This window comes from Triticum dicoccoides, chromosome 4A, assembly GCF_002162155.2.
Source record: "Triticum dicoccoides isolate Atlit2015 ecotype Zavitan chromosome 4A, WEW_v2.0, whole genome shotgun sequence".
Classification (NCBI taxonomy): domain Eukaryota; kingdom Viridiplantae; phylum Streptophyta; class Magnoliopsida; order Poales; family Poaceae; genus Triticum; species Triticum dicoccoides.
This window is the reverse complement of record NC_041386.1, coordinates 140299156-140316230: the sequence shown is the minus strand read 5'-3', so window position 1 is coordinate 140316230 and position 17075 is coordinate 140299156. Positions and strand designations below refer to the sequence as shown.

The 17075-nt window shown below is 41.8% G+C and overlaps 1 protein-coding gene across 1 annotated transcript; it reads right to left on the bottom strand.

The window, feature by feature from the left end:
- Positions 1 to 380: 380 nt before the first annotated feature.
- On the bottom strand, positions 381 to 1302 carry LOC119288784. Its single transcript, XM_037568325.1, has one exon. It carries the CDS (start codon positions 1232 to 1234, stop codon positions 716 to 718), a length of 519 nt encoding a protein of 172 aa, XP_037424222.1. The 5' UTR covers positions 1235 to 1302; the 3' UTR covers positions 381 to 715.
- Between the last annotated feature and the right edge of the window lie 15773 nt (positions 1303 to 17075).

Here is a 17075-nt window from a genome sequence, read left to right as displayed (position 1 = left end):
ATACAACTCGACGCAATTTTGCGACTTGTTTTGACTGATTAGCAGCAAGTTCTAGACAAGACCAGTGGAGACCGAGACCCTATTTGGATTAGATGTATATATGTTTCGTGTGCTCCGGTATTTGAAGAAGAAAATATGGGAAAATATGGGAAAGGGATGAGCCACCCGCAAAAACCAACGGGAACCTGCCGTCGTCTGGCTACTGATTACCGTGCGATTCAGGAAGTTTCCTGGAACCTATACGTACACAGGAGTATAGCTCATTGGAGGATGCATCAGAGCTGAACAACGCACGTAATATATCCTGACAAGATGGACAACAATATTGAAGTTTCTGCTGAACTTTTCTGGCTTCTTGTCATTACATCCGTAAAAAAAAGCTCTTGCAGTCTTGTTTTCTGCTTCTCCTGTTCTCTCTGCCATCGAGGGCAACCCAAACCAGCTACTCTCACTGCCTTCAAAGCAGCCCGATCTGGCCGGCAGTGAAAAGAGCTGGAAAAACACCGAGAGAGTGAGAAAAACTACCAAGGGAGAGGCAGCCGGCGGCGATCGCCGGCCTCTCACCTAAAACTGGACGACCCAACGGCCATCACCGCCCACCACGTCACGCATGGCTACGCGGCGCCGTTCGGTCGTCCTTGTACGTGCACGGTACACCGTGCACAACCAGACCAGACCCGTATGTACAACAGGGACCAAGCTAACACAGCAGATTTCACTCGAGAGCTTCTTCCGGGATGATCTGAAGATGCGGCCGCCACACCGTCGCGCGGACGCTCCGGCTGCGCTTGCACCTGGCCTTGCCCTCCGACAGCACCTCCGCCAGGTAGCTGTCGCCGGCGCCGCGGTCTTTCGTCACCTTATTAGCGCCGGCGCCGGCGCCCGCACTGCTCGGCACGCTCGTCGGCTTCGACGTGGACGATGACCGCACCTTCTTCTGTTGTGGCTGCGACGACGGCTTCCTCTTCTTCTCCGGCACCGACGAGGTCGGCACCAGGAAGTAGAAGCACCCCCGCTCCAGCTCCGAATCGGGGTCGACAATGAGGATCCGCCGCGCGCCGCCCTGGGAGCACGGCCGGCTCACCACGTGGCTGGGGTGCGCCGCCATGACCTCGCCGGCGGTGACCGGGCGCGAGTACTCCTCGATGTGGCCGTTGAGGTGGACGATGCGGATCAAGTCGAAGGAGCCGCAGGGGAGGACGCAGGCCAGGCAGCACCGCAGGCTGTTGCCCATGCTTTCTTGGCTTCTTGCCGGCCGGCGGCTAAACGTTGCTTGATTAGCAATGGAAAAACTCTCCCTGCTGGCTAGTCTTGCGCCTTACTTTGGCTCTTGGGCATGTCTGTGTGCCACTGCCTTTATATAGGTGAGAGGTTCCAGTTGTTGCACAAGTGGAAGGGTTCTATTGTGCAGGAAAAAAATGTAACAAAGTAGCAAATTTATTTATCTAAAAATATTGTTATATTAATTCCTCTAAAAAATAGTTGCATATCAATTTCCCTAAAAAATAGTGCTACTCCTTCCAATCCAAATTAGTTGACACAGCTTTAGTACAACTTTATACTAAAGTTGTATTGTATTAATTATCTAAAACGGTATTAATTCCTCTAAAAATAGTTGCATATTGATCCCCCTAAAAATTAGTACTACTCCCTACGATCCAAATTTGTTCATGCAGCTTTAGTACAACTTTAGTATAAAGTTGCGTCAATTAATTCAGATCGGAGGGAGTAACATTTTTTTTCAAGAGTGAATAATTTGTGCCTCAAAACAGCCCCTGCTCCCTCGGTTGAAATTGTGGAGTAGTGTATTAGGTTTCGTTGGAATAAGCCTTTTCCGGACAATTACACTATTATGATATAACTTTCGTGATAAGAAATCATAACCACAAATGAGTACTTTAAAATACAAATGATATCAACTTTATGGCGCATAATTTTGCAAAAGAGAACTTTATATCACACATGTGTGTATTAATATAGTAATTGTTGGTCAAATGCTTATCCTAACGAACTCTAATACACTAGCTAATTTGGAATGGAGGGAGTAGTATAAACATAAACTCGTGATCCATTATCATAGGTGTGTGGTTATTTTGAAACTCCCGCTTAGGGGTGTATATATACCCTAGAATATTTCTACTAAGACTTCAATACGGTTAATATACAGTTCCCTTTTCCAGAAACTATAAACACAAATACTTCAATGCATCACTTTGGTTGTAATCTTTTGCATGTGATGCTGTGATGCCTAAAAATAGTTAAGAGGGGCATAATATAAAATTATCTTGCAAGACAAATACAACAATATTATTCTTACATGCTGAGTCTATGATTTTACACATATCAGTGGACAAGGTTTGATGGGTGCAGCAAAATTATGCGCTATATTGAGGAGTATACACTATATTACTTTGGGTATTGGACATACATTGTTGAAGGAAAACATAGCACCAACATATTTGGGACAATTTCAAGACTCTCCTACGTTAGTACTCCCTCTATTTCTGTATACAAGATCACTTTGTTTTTCATGTCAAATTTTGACTTCTAATTTTGATGAACAAAATATGGGTTATATGTCATAAAAAATATCATCGAAAAGTTCTTTGAAATGTGCATCCAATGCCATACTTTTTGTGGCATATAACTAACTTTTTGGTTGTAAAATTAATGACTAAAGTTAGAAACAAAAATATGAAGTGTTGATATAATTATGTGGCCGATATGATTTTACTAGACTTAATTATGTGGATGATATAATATTACATCTAGATTGGTAAGAGACTATGTTTTTTTGAACATGGTACAGACGCAAACACTCATATATATATGCGCATACACTCATCCCTGTAAATGCACATGCACACACCCTATCCTTATGAGCACCTTCGGCAGACTGAGCCGGGATATCATCTTGAGGGTAAATGCAAGTACCGGGACTTGAACCCTGGTGGGTTGTGGATACCACTGTCCACCTAACTATGCAACCACAGGTTGGTTCGCGTTAATAAACTAGTAATGCCCTAATTTCTAGGGTCAGTATGGACTGTGCACTTCTTGCAAATAAGGAAGTAATAATGATGCCATTAACCTCAGTGGGATGTAAGGAAACATATAAAAGCACTAACAAATGGCTTTTTATCTTCTGTTTCAAGCTTCATGGCATCGAGTAGCTTTCTTTTTCTTCACCAAGATTGATTAAGTAATTGGTCTCAAAACTTAACTGAATACAGTAAAACATGAACCAATAACTGTTTTAAGATACACAGGCAAAAAAATGCAAAAAAGTTATGTTATAACTAGACTAAAAAATCTTGTTTGTCTCTTTGGAGGTAATTAACTTGGAGTCCCTTGAAGAACTTGTTTTGTTTCGTACACGATAAGATGGACATATTTTTGGATGCAGGCACAAACTTCATCCAACAACATGCGTCTAGATTTTTTTAAGAGAAAATTAATGTGCAACATACAGCCATTAAGCATGGTGTAAAAAATGACCTTATATATTGCAACGTGGCGTGTAATTTTTACGATTTGAAGGCCCTCTCCCAAGTTAACTAGTGTTTGGTTATATGAATTGGCTAGTTGACCGCTCCAGATGGCGTCTAGAGCCTTCTGGGCAATTCTCCACTAGATCCCTCTACCAGGCCATTGTCCCTTTGCTTGGCCATGAGGCGTTCACCACCATCTGGGAGATCCGTCTCCCTCTGAAAATTAGGATCTTTTTATGGCAATGGATTCGAGGTCGCCTTCCGTCCGGCGTGGATGTCCTGAAACGCAATGGTCCCGATGATGGACGTTGCCCGCTTTGCGGGCCTGAAGAGGACTCGAATCATATATTCTTCTCCTGCGTGTCCGCGCAGTTCCTCTGGAGTTTTTTCCGCGAAATAGTGGGTGGAAACTGGGACCACAACAACTTCCCCGCTCTCTTCGCCGAACTCCAGGCGATCCCAACTTCAATGCGCCACATTAGGTGGCTGGCCATTGGGGTGCTTGCCTGGACGTTGTGGACTGTTAGGAATAAACTTGTGATTCAGCGTATTCTCCTTTGTCGTGCTACTGACGCTTTGTTCAAATGGTCTGGTTACTTGCAGCTTTGGTGGCCGTTTAGCCGTCCTAGGGAGAGAGACGCCATCACCTCCATCATCACCCATCTTCGTGCGATGGCTCTCCGGATGGCCCCACCGCTTCCCCCACCACCACCGGAGCCGGATTAGATCGTCGTCACCTCGCCACCGTCACCGTCGTTTATGTGTTGTCTTGTCGTGCGCCTTGTTGGGTTTGTTGTGCTGTGCCCACAACTGAACTTGGAACTGTGTGATTGTGTGTGACCGTTGGACCTTGCCTGCGGTGGCATTGTGTTTGTGTGTGGATTGTTCGGGTGATACCTTGATACCTCGTGCTTGGTGGTTGTTTTATTTATAAAGCGAAGTAAAAGCCTTTTTAAATAAAAAAATTGGCTAGTTATTATCGACTGATCCGAGAGAAGTGGCATGTTGCATGCCCTTCCGAAATGATTAGCGGGTAAGTGATCGAAGTGTACGTTGTTCATGAATCCGTACAAAGAGAGCTCTTGTGCCCATGGCCATGGATCGGAGTATGTGCGTGTACATAGAGATCTTATAATCTGTGTGAAAAGGAGAGCTTAGTAGCTTCAAACCCCAACCTTATCATCGGATTAATTTTTCTGGGTTCCGGGGACTGCTTCTTTTTTACTCCCTTTTTGACTTGAACTCTACTCTCTCAAGGCATTCATTCTTTGAACTTGGATGCTAAAAGAACTGCATTCTTTTCAATAAATAATATATTGTGGTACATCCAAGTTGCCCTACATTGTGGGGGTTTACATTGCTTGTTTTTCGTTTATTTCCCAATATAATACTGCATCTCTCACTAATACACTTTCTTTGGCAAGCTGTTTTAAGTTCTCGATGAGTTTTGTAGTACTACACTGGACGCAAAATTGGACATGCTTTCAGTCCGGGAAGGCTTCTTGCTGGCAAGACCTTGTTTGCCCAAAGAAAAGGAAAAAAGGACAAGACCTGGACAGAGAGTACGTACAGGACAGTGTTGACTGAATGTTCATGCACGAAACGTACGTAGAAGACATTCACATTGTCTCCCTGTCTTTACTTAAACTCACGAGAAGAAGGTATTTGCACCTTGCCGGTTTATCACAAATATCGCAACAAAGATGATGGCATCTTCTTTTTTCTGAAAAAGAGGATAACTCGGACTCAACTACAAATCTGACGTTAGATTTTAGGCCATGACAAATCAAACAATTCATAGCAAATTATGTTCTTCAAGGATGACAAATATAGTTGGTGGGCATGATAAATCTGTCTAAGTTCATATTTTTGTCAGAAATTTGTCATGCTTGCAAACTAAATTTGCATCATTACGCCAATATAAATTTCTTCCATGAAAAACGTCAGATTTGCCATGCCTAAAAATCTGCATCAAAAGATGTATACAGCCAATAGCCATATACTATTATTGAAGAAACAAAACCCTCCATTAGAAGATGACGGCTTCTTGGCACAAGGTAAGGCTAAGCAACCGAGACCTCATCACGAACATCAGGAAAATCATAAACGCAATGCCTCCTCGAGGTGGCTAACCGCCGGCGCATTAGCGGAGGGCCTGAGAAGAAGGATCGCCACTGTAAGATGTCGATCGGGCGGTCTGCAAGCCGGGGACATGCTCGTGACAGCCCTCCACCCTTTGGGGCTTTCTTTCTCCCCCGGTATGGGACGCAGCAACGCCAGTCCCATGTGTGCGATTAGAATACCTGATCGCCGATGTCAAAGTTGCGTGTACTTTGCCACTGTTGGCCGACTGGCAGCTGCATTGCTTGCCACTAGGTGAGGATGCCTTGTACAGTATATGCACTGCTAGTATTAGAAGAGCAATGATGTGAAAAATGTGCTAGACATGCATGTTGATCTTTTAAAAGTTGTGCAAGTTTGATCCAGCTTTTGTGAATGGGTTGAACTTTATGTTAGTTTGTGCGGTGATGAAGTTGTACGTCTTGGTTCGCTTTCCCCTAATCAGATCGGATTGTTCAATGATTAGGTGGTACGTAGAGTGTGTGGGTCCGTGCATTGCCGGTTTAGATGTGATTGAAGGCAGCATACTTGATGAACATGATGAACTAATTAAATTAAAATTCTGGTAAGGATCATATAATGTTTAATCTTATGTATCTTTTGGGGAATGATCCTATTTTATGGATTAACTAAAAAGTACATAAGATTAAAGATACTAAAAATCAAACTATAAAGATCCTAATAAAATCAAATTTAAGACATACTAAGATAATTTGAAGTCTTCTGGCAAAAATAGATAATTTAAAGTCCGTTTTGCCACAATACAGTTACGATCTATCGAGGAAATGGACCCTCACGTCGCTCCCACACAGGGCGGCTCGGGCAGAACCCTAGAGCCGCCACCTCCCTCTCCTTGGCCCCTGCTCACTCCGCTGTCGCCGAAGGATGCCGCCAGTCAAAGGTAGCGCGGCTAACGGCGGTGGCGGGCAATCATCCCTAAGCGCGATTGGCAGCGACAAGGCCTCTTCCTTCTCGCGTGGCGGGATCTTTGGTTGGAGTTTCATGGCGGCCTTGGACGACGCGGCTCGTCTGGCGGAGTTGGACGCCGAGGCGCCGGCCCCGGACTTCTTCGGCGACTTGGGCGACCGTTGTGGCTGCGTGGGCGGCATGACGCCGGGTTCGGGGGTCTCGGTGCGGTCTAGCCCCTCATCTCCGCGTGGTGTCGGTGGTGGTGGCGGTGCGCACTGAGTTCTCCAGCCTACTAATCGGGAGTCGACGGGCGACGGCGTGGGGTGATGACCCACAAGTATAGGAAATCTATCGTAGTCCTTTCGATAAGTAAGAGTGTCGAACCCAACGAGGAGCAGAAGGAAATGATAAGCAGTTTCCATCAAAGTATTCTCTGCAAGTACTGGAATAAGTGGTAACAGATAGTTTTGTGATAAGATAATTTGTAACGAGCAACAAGTAACAAAAGTAAATAAGGTGCAGCAAGTTGGCCCAATCCTTTTTGTAGCAAAGGACAAGTCTGGACAAACTCTTATATGATGTAAAGCGCTCCCGAGGACACATGGGAATATCGTCAAGCTAGGCTTCACCACGTTCATATGATTCGCGTTCGGTACTTTGATAATTTGGTATGTGGGTGGACCAGTGCTTGAGTGCTTCCCTTACTTGGACAAGCATCCCACTTATGATTAACCTCTATTGCAAGCATCCGCAACTACAATAAAAGTATTAAGGTAAACCTAACCATAGCATGAAACATATGGATCCAAATCAGCCCCTTATGAAGCAACGCATAAACTAGGGTTTAAGCTTCTGTCACTCTAGCAACCCATCATCTACTTATTACTTCCCAATGCCTTTCTCTAGGCCCAAATAATGATGAAGTGTCATGTAGTCGATGTTCACATAACACCACTAGAGGAGAGACAACATACATCTCATCAAAATATCGAACGAATACCAAATTCACATGACTACTAATAGCAAGACTTCTCCCATGTCCCTAGGAACAAAAGTAACTACTCACAAAGCATAAACATGTTCATAATCAAAGGGTATTAATATGCATATAGGATCTGAACATATGATCTTCCACCAATTGAACCAACTAGCATCAACTACAAAGAGTAATTAACACTACTAGCAACCTACTAGCACCAATCCCGGACTTGGAGACAAGAATTGGATACAAGAGATGAACTAGGGTTTTGAGATGAGATGGCGCTGATGAAGATGTTGATGGAGATTGCCCTTTCCCGATGAGAGGAGCGTTGGTGATGACGATGGCGTTGATTTCCCCCTCCGGGAGGGAAGTTTCCCCGGCAGAACAGCTCCGCCAGAGCCCTAGATTGGTTCCGCCAAGGTTCCGCCTCGTGGCAGCGGAGTTTCGTCCGAGAATATGGCTTATGATTTTTTCCCATCGAAAGACTCCATATAGCAGAAGATGGCCACCGGAGGGCCACCAGGGGGGCCCATGAGGTAGGGGGCGCGCCTAGGGGGGTAGGGCATGCCCCCCACCCTCGTGGGCAGGGTGTGGCCCCCCTGGTGAAGTTCTTGCTCTTAGTATTTTTTATATATTTGGAAAACATCTTCCGTGAAGTTTCAGGACTTTTGGAGCTGTGCAGAATAGGTCTCTAATATTTGCTCCTTTTCCAGCCCAGAATCTCAGCTGCCGACATTCTCCCTCTTTATGTAAACCTTGTAAAATAAGAGAGAATAGGCATAAGTATTGTGACATAATGTGTAATAATAGCCCATAATGCAATAAATATTGATATAAAAGCATGATGCAAAATGGACGTATCAACTCCCCCAAGCTTGGACCTCGCTTGTCCTCAAGCAAAAAGCCGAAATTGAAAAATATATCCACATGTTTAGAGATATAGGTGTCGATAAAAATAAAATACGGACATGAGGGCATCATGATCATTCTTAGAACAACAACTCATATAATTCTTTGTCATATAATCTCTAATGCTAGAGTAATAATTCAATCACAGTATCAAGTATGAATCATAAACTCTATTGAAAACTAACAAACTATAATCTCAGTCATTGAAGCAATTGCAATTTATCATAACACAAGAAAGAGCCAATGTATAAGAGCTTTTCAGCAAGTCCACATACTCAACTATCATATAATCTTTCACAATTGCTGACACTCACGCAATACTTATGGGTATGAAGTTTTAATCGGACACAAAGAAAGATAGGGGCTTATAGTTTTGCCTCCCAACGTTTTACCTCAAGGGTAATGTCAACAGTAATAGTTCATGAAAACTCACATCCAATTACATATATACCAGGATCTTTCCAACATATTGTGCTTGACAAAGGATAAAATGTAAAAAGGAAGGTGAAGATCACCATGACTCTTATGCAATGTAGGAGATAAAAGTAAAAGATAGGCCCTTCGCAGAGGGAAGCAGAGGTTGTCATGCGCTTTTATGGTTGGATGCACAAAATCTTAATGCGAAAGGATGTCACTTTATATTGCCACTTGTGATATGGACCTTTATTATGCAGTATGTCCCTTTTATTACTTCCATATCACACGATCGTATAAATCTTATTTCCTCCACACCAATCAATCATACATATTTAAAGAGCAATTTTTATTGCTTGCACCGATGACAACTTACTTGATGGATCTTACTCAATCCATAGGTAGATATGGTGGACTCTTATGGCCAGACTAGTTTAAGGGTATTTAGAAGCACAAGTAGTATCTCTACTTGGTGCAATGAATTTGGCTAGCATGAGGGGGAAAGGCAAGCTCATCATGTTGGAAGATCCAAGACAATATAATTTATCTCAGATGTAAGAAAACATAACCCATTACGTTGTCTTCCTTGTCCAATGTTAACTCTTTAGCATGTCATATTTTAATGAGTGCTCACAATCATAAAAGATGTCCAAGATAGTATATTTATATGTGAAGACCTCTCTTTCTTTATTACTTCCTATTAACTGCAACGATGACCAAAATTGTGTTTGTCAACCCTCAACAACTTTTATTCATCATACTCTTTCTATGTGAGCTCATTACTCTCCATAAGACTCACATGATCTCTTTGTTTCTTTTTATTTCTTTCTCTTTTCTTTTATTCACTTAGGATCATGGCAAAATAATCAAGCCCTTGACTCAACACTAATCTTTATTATATAGCTCACGGACTCGATTACATAGGAGGATAATAAAGCAAAACTCATAGCTAGATCACACTAAGAACTTTTATTCTATTAGATCAAGATATTACCAAAAGGATCGAACTAAGAAAAATGGTAAAGATAAAAGTGATGGTGATACGATATCGGGGCACTTCCCCAAGCTTGGCAGTTGCCAAGTGGAGTGCCCATACCCATGTGATTATGTCTCTCTTTTCGGGGATGGTGATGTGATGTTCTTGGCGATGATGCCCCTCAAGATACGATTCTCCTCCTCAAGCTTGTTGACTTGCTGCTTGAGGTCCATTATTTCCTTTCGAAGTTTTCCTATAACAGCCAAAGCTCCCTGCACCCAAGGGTGTTGCATAGCTGCGGGAGAACCAGTGACACTCTTTTTCATGTTCTCATAAGAAAGAAATCTAACGTTGGAAGGGATAACCGAGTTTGGAATAGTTGAGCTCTGCAGTTCTCCCACTGTGAATCCAGCTTGGAGGCGGGAAGTGACTTCTTGATCCTCTTTCATGGCATCTATCCTCTTCAAATCAGCCTCCATCTCTTCCTCCGTTGCTGGCCCAAAGGGGTCAACATGATTGTTTGTCGTTGATCTCGGTGCCGGATGAGACACCCGGCTCTCCCCGACTGACTCTTGCGAAGACATCCTGCTCTAATCTGTAGCAGCAATAACTCGAAACACAAACAGGAGATAATTGCGTGATACGGGAATCAAAACCCCCGGGAGATTATATAATGAATTTTTACCGACCAAAATATGTGTCATGTACGAAAACGGAGTCCAGAGAGCACACGAGGTGCCCACGAGGTAGGGGGCGCGCCTAGTAGCGTAGGGCGCGCCCTCCGCCCTCGTGGAGGCCTCGTGTCCTTCCCGAACAGCTTCTTATTTTTCTATTTTTCTAAATATTCCAAAACGGAGAAATATTGCCTTAAAAACTGTTTTGGAGTCGGTTTACTTACCGCACCACATACCTATTCCTTTTCGGAGTCTGAAACGTTCCGGAAAGTGTCCCTTATGTATTCCTCTGGGGTTACAGTTTCAATAACATTGGTTTCAACATTTATGGGATTACCTGAGATATAATGTTTGATTCTTTGACCGTTCACCACCTTTGGATTTGTGCCTTCAAAGTTGTTGATTTTTATGGCACCGGAACGGTAGACCTCCTCGATAACGTAAGGACCTTCCAATTTAGAGAGAAGTTTTCCTGCAAAAAATCTTAAATGAGAGTTATATAGCAATACATAATCACCTACATTAAACTCACGCTTTTGTATCCTTTTGTCATGCCATCTTTTAACTTTTTCTTTAAACAACTTGGCATTTTCGTAGGCTTGGGTTCTCTATTCATCAAGTGAGCTAATATCAAATAACCTCTTCTCACCGGCAAGTTTAAAAATCATAATTAAGTTCTTTAATAGCCCAATAAGCCTTGTGTTCTAGTTCGAGAGGTAAGTGACATGCTTTTCCATAGACCATTTTATACGGAGACATACCCATAGGATTTTTATATGCAGTTCTATAGGCCCATAATGCATCATGTAGTTTCTTGGACCAATTCTTTCTAGACCTATTAACAGTCTTTTGCAAAATTAATTTGAGTTCTCTATTACTCAATTCTACTTGCCCACTAGACTGAGGGTGATAAGGAGATGCAATTCTATGATTAACATCATATTTAGCAAGCATTTTACGGAAAGCACCATGAATAAAATGTGAACCACCATCAGTCATTAAATATCTAGGGACTCCAAACCTCGGGAAAATAACTTCTTTAAGCATTTTAATAGAAGTGTTATGATCAGCACCACTAGTTGGAATAGCTTCGACCCACTTAGTAATGTAATCAACAGCAACTAAAATATGTGTGTATCCATTAGAGGCAGGAAAAGGTCCCATATAATCAAAGCCCCAAACATCAAATGGTTCAATAACAAGTGAATAATTCATAGGCATTTCTTGACGTCTACTAATATTACCAATTCTTTGACATTCGTCACAAGACAAGACAAACTTACGGGCATCCTTGAAGTGAGTAGGCCAATAAAAACAAGATTGCAATACCTTATGTGCAGTTCTATCTCCAGCGTGGTGTCCTCCATAAGACTCGGAGTGACACTTGCGTAGGATCTGTTCCTGTTCATGCTCAGGTACACAACGTCTAATAACACCATCTACTCCTTCCTTATAAATATGTGGGTCATCCCAAAAGTAATGCCTCAAATCATAGAAGAACTTTTTCTTTTGCTGGTATGTGAAACTAGGTGGTATAAACTTAGCAACAATGTAATTAGCATAATCAGCATACCATGGAGCAGTATGAGAAGCATTTATGACATTTAATTGCTCATCGGGAAAGCTATCATCAATAGGTAGTGGGTCATCAAGCACATTTTCTAACCTAGACAAGTTGTCTACAACAGGGTTCTCAGCTCCTTTTCTATCAACAATATGCAAATCAAATTCTTGTAGCAAGAGAACCCATCTAATAAGTCTAGGTTAGCATCTTTCTTTTCCATAAGATATTTAATAGCAGCATGATCAGTGTGAATAGTTACTTTAGAATCAACAATATAAGGTCTAAACTTATCACAAGCAAATACAACTGCTAAGAATTCTTTTTCAGTAGTAGCATAATTTCTTTGAGCATTGTCTAGAGTTTTACTAGCATATTGAATAACATTTAGTTTCTTATCAACTCTTTGTTCTAGAACAACATCTACAGCATAATCACTAGCATCACACATAATTTTAAAGGGTAAATTCCAATCAGGTGGCTGAACAATAGGTGCAGAAATCAATGCTTTCTTAAGTATTTCAAATGCTTCTACATAATCATCATCAAAGACAAATGGTATATCTTTTTGTAATAAATTAGTCAGAGGCCGAGAAATTTTTGAGAAGTCCTTAATTAACCTCCTATAAAAACCGGCATGAGCAAGGAAACTTCGTATACCTTTGATGTCCTTGGGACATGGCATCTTTTCAATAGCATCAACCTTGGCTTTATCAACTTCAATACCTCTTTCAGAAACTTTATGCCCCAAGACAATACCTTCATTAACCATAAAGTGGCACTTTTCCCAATTCAAGACAAGATTAGTTTCTTCACATCTCTACAAAACTAGAACAAGGTTGCTCAAGTAATCATCAAAAGAAGACCCATAGACGAAAAAGTCATCCATGAAAACCTCGCAAATCTTTTCACAAAAGTCAGAGAATATAGCCATCATGCATCTTTGAAAGGTAGCAGGTGCATTACATAAACCAAAAGGCATATGTCTATAAGCAAAAGTACCAAAAGGGCATATAAAAGTAGTCTTTGATTGATATTTGGCTGACACGGGTATTTGAGAGAAACCAGAATAACCATCAAGAAAGCAAAAATGTGTATGTTTGGACAATCTTTCTAGCATTTGATCGATAAAAGATAAGGGGTAATGATATTTTTAGTAGCCTTATTTAATTTGCGGAAATCAATTACCATCCTATAACCTGTAATAGTTCTTTGAGGAATCAATTCATCTTTATCATTAGGAACAACAATAATACCTCCCTTCTCAGGGACACAATGGACAGGGCTTACCCACTGACTATTAGCAACGGGATAAATTATACCTGCCTCAAGGAGCTTTAGTATCTCCTTTCTTACCACTTCTTTCATTTTAGGATTCACCCGGCGTTGATGATCACGAACTGGTTTAGCATCTTCTTCCAAATTAATTTTATGTTGACATAGAGTGGGACTAATTCCCTTAAGATCATCAAGAGTATACCCAATAGTAGCGCGGTGCTTCTTCAGAGTTTTCAATAATCTCTCTTCCTCATGCTCTGAAAGGTTAGCACTAATAATAACAGGATATATCTTTTTCTCATCAAGATAAGCATATTTAAGAGTATCAGGTAACGGTTTAAGCTCAAACACGGGATCACCCTTGGGTGGAGGAGGATCCCCTAGGATTTCAACAGGTAAATTGTTTTTCAGAATAGGTTCTTGTTTAAAGAATACTTCATCTAATTCCCTTCTTTAATTCATAAACATATCATTTTCATGGTCCAGCAAGTATTGTTCTAAAGGATCACTAGGAGGTACGGCAATAGAAGCAAGACCAATAATTTCATCCTTACTAAGTAATTCTTCTTCACGGTGTTGTATACTGAATTTAGAAAAATTAAATTCATGAGTCATATCATCTAAACCGATAGTAACAACATCTCTTTTGCAATCTATGGTAGCATTAACAGTATTTAAGAAGGGTCTACCAAATATAATGGGACAAAAGCTATCTTGTGGGGAACCAAGAACAAGAAAATCAGTAGGATATTTAGTTTTCCCACACAAGACTTCAACATATCTAACAATTCCCATTGGTGAAATAGTATCTCTATTGGCAAGTTTAATTGTGACATCAATATCTTCCATCTCAGCAGGTGCAATATCATGCATAACTTCTTTGTATAAGGAATAAGGTATTGCACTAGCACTAGCACTAGCACCCATATCACATAAGCCATGATAACAATGATCTCCTATTTTAACAGAAATAATAGGCATGCCTACCACATGTCTAGGTTTATCTTTATCACGGGCTTTAGCAATTCTAGCAGTTTCATCACAGAAATAAATAACATGCCCATCTATATTATCAGACAAGAGATCTTTAACAATAGCAATATTAGGTTCAACTTTAACTTTCTCAGGAGGTGTATATGTTTTAATATTGCTTTTACGAACTACAGTTGAAGCTTTAGCATGATCCTTTATCCTAACAGGGAAAGGTGGTTTCTCAACATAAGAAGTAGGAACAATAGGATCATTATAAGTGATAGTCTTTTCTTAAACTTTAATAGGTGCAGCTACTTTTACTTCTATGGGAGGATGATATTTAAACCACTTCTCCTTGGGGAGATCAACATAGGCAGCAAAAGATTCACAGAAAGAAGCTACTATCTCAGAGTCAAGTCCATATTTAGTGCTAAATTTAGGAAAAATATCGGTATCCATAAAAGATTTAACACAATCAAAACTAGGTGTCATACCTGACTCCTTACCATTGTCGAGGTCCCAATCTTCAGAGTTGCGTTTAATTCTTTCCAATAAATCCCATTTGAATTCAATAGTCTTCATCATAAAAGAGCCAGCACAAGAAGTATCAAGCATGGTGCGATTGTTACCAGAAAGCCGAGCATAAATTTTTTGAATAATCATTTCTCTTGAGAGCTCATGATTGGGGCATGAATATAAATTGATTTAAGCCTCCCCCAATCTTGAGCGATGCTTTCTCCTTCGCGAGGCCAAAAATTATATATATAATTGCGATCACGATGAACAAGATGCATAGGATAAAACTTCTGATGAAATTCCAATTTCAATTGTTTGTAATTCCAAGACCTCATATCATCACATAGCCTATACCATTGTAACTCCCTCGATGCGGCTATATCTCCCACGTGTCTAAGCACGACTTAGAGGCATAACCGCATTGAAAGCAATGTCGCAAGTGAGGTAATCTTCACACAACCCATGTAATACAGAAGGGAAAGAGATACATAGTTGGCTTACAATCGCCACTTCACACAATTACATGAATAAAGCGTTACATCATCCAGATACAATCAAGGTCCGACTACGGAACCAAAATGAAAGAAGACTACCCCAAATGCTACACAGATCCCCGATCGACCCGACTGGGCTCCACTACTGATCAACTAGAATGAAACAACACAAAGGACAAGATCTTCATCGAGCTCCTCCTTGAGCTTGGTTGTGTCACCTGCACGGTTCAACGACACCTGCAAACTGGTTTTGGAAGTATCTGTGAGTCACGGGGACTCAGCAATCTCACACCCTCGCGATCAAGACTATTTAAGCTTATGGGTAAGGCAAGGTAATATGTGGAGCTGCAGCAAGTGACTAGCATATATGGTGGCTAACATACGCAAATGAGAGCGAGAAGAGAAATAAAAGCATGGTCGAGAAACTATGATCAAGAAGTGATCCTAGAACAACCTACGTCAAACATAACTCCAACACCGTGTTCACTTCCCGGACCCCGCCGAGAAGAGACCATCACGGTTACACACGCGGTTGATGTATTTTAATTAAGGTCGACTTCAGGTTTTCTACAACCGGACATTAACAAATTCCCATCCGCCCATAACCGCGGGCACGGCTTTCGAAAGTTCAAATCCTTGCAGGGGTGTCCCAACTTAGCCCATCACAAGCTCTCACGGTCAACGAAGGATATTCCTTCTAGCGGGAAGACCCGATCAGACTCGAAATCCCGGTTACAAGACATTTCGACAATGGTAAAACAAGACCAGCAAAGCCACCCGAATGTGCCGACAAATCCTGATAGGAGCTGCACATATCTCTTTCTCAGGGCACACCGGATTGTCCAAGGTTCCGGTAGGCCAGCCTAGAGTTGCCCCTGGTGGCCACCGGCAGCTGACAGGTTGGACCAACAGTCAGAAGAGCACTGGCCCGGGGGTTTAAATAAAGATGACCCTTGAGTCTGCAGAACCCAAGGGAAAGAAATGCTAGGTGGCGAATGGTAAAACCAATGTTGGGCCTTGCTGGAGGAGTTTTATTCAAGGCGAACTGTCAAGGGGTTCCCATTATAACCCAACCGCGTAAGGAACGCAAAATCCGGGAACATAACACCGATATGACGGAAACTAGGGTGGCAAGAGTGGAACAAAACACCAGGCATAAGGCCGAGCCTTCCACCCTTTACCAAGTATATAGATGCATTAATTAAATAAGATATATTGTGATATCCCAGCAAGTAAACATGTTCCAACAAGGAATAACATCTCCATGTTCCAACAAGGAACAAACTTCATCTTCACCTGCAACTAACAACGCTATAAGAGGGGTTGAGCAAAGCGGTAACATAGCCAAACAACGGTTTGCTAGGACAAGGTGGGTTAGAGGCTTGGTTCAACAATATGGGAGGCATGATAAGCAAGTGGTAGGTATCGCAGCATAGGCATAGCAAAAGAGCGAGCATCTAGCAAGCAAAGATAGAAGTGATTTCGAGGGTATGGTCATCTTGCCTGAAATCCCGCAAGGAAGAAGAACGAGTCCATGAAGAAGACACACGGATGAATTCGAACGGATCCTCACAACACGACATTATCGGAACCAACCCGAAGAAGCAACACCGGAAAGAAACACACAACATAGTAAACAACCAACACACGAACATGGTATGATATGCGGGATGCGGGATGCGGTGCATATGCATGATTTGACAAGGAATGATTGAACCTGGCCTCAACTTGGAAATCCAAGAGTTCCACTGGAAAGGTGAGGTGATTCCGGTTGAAAT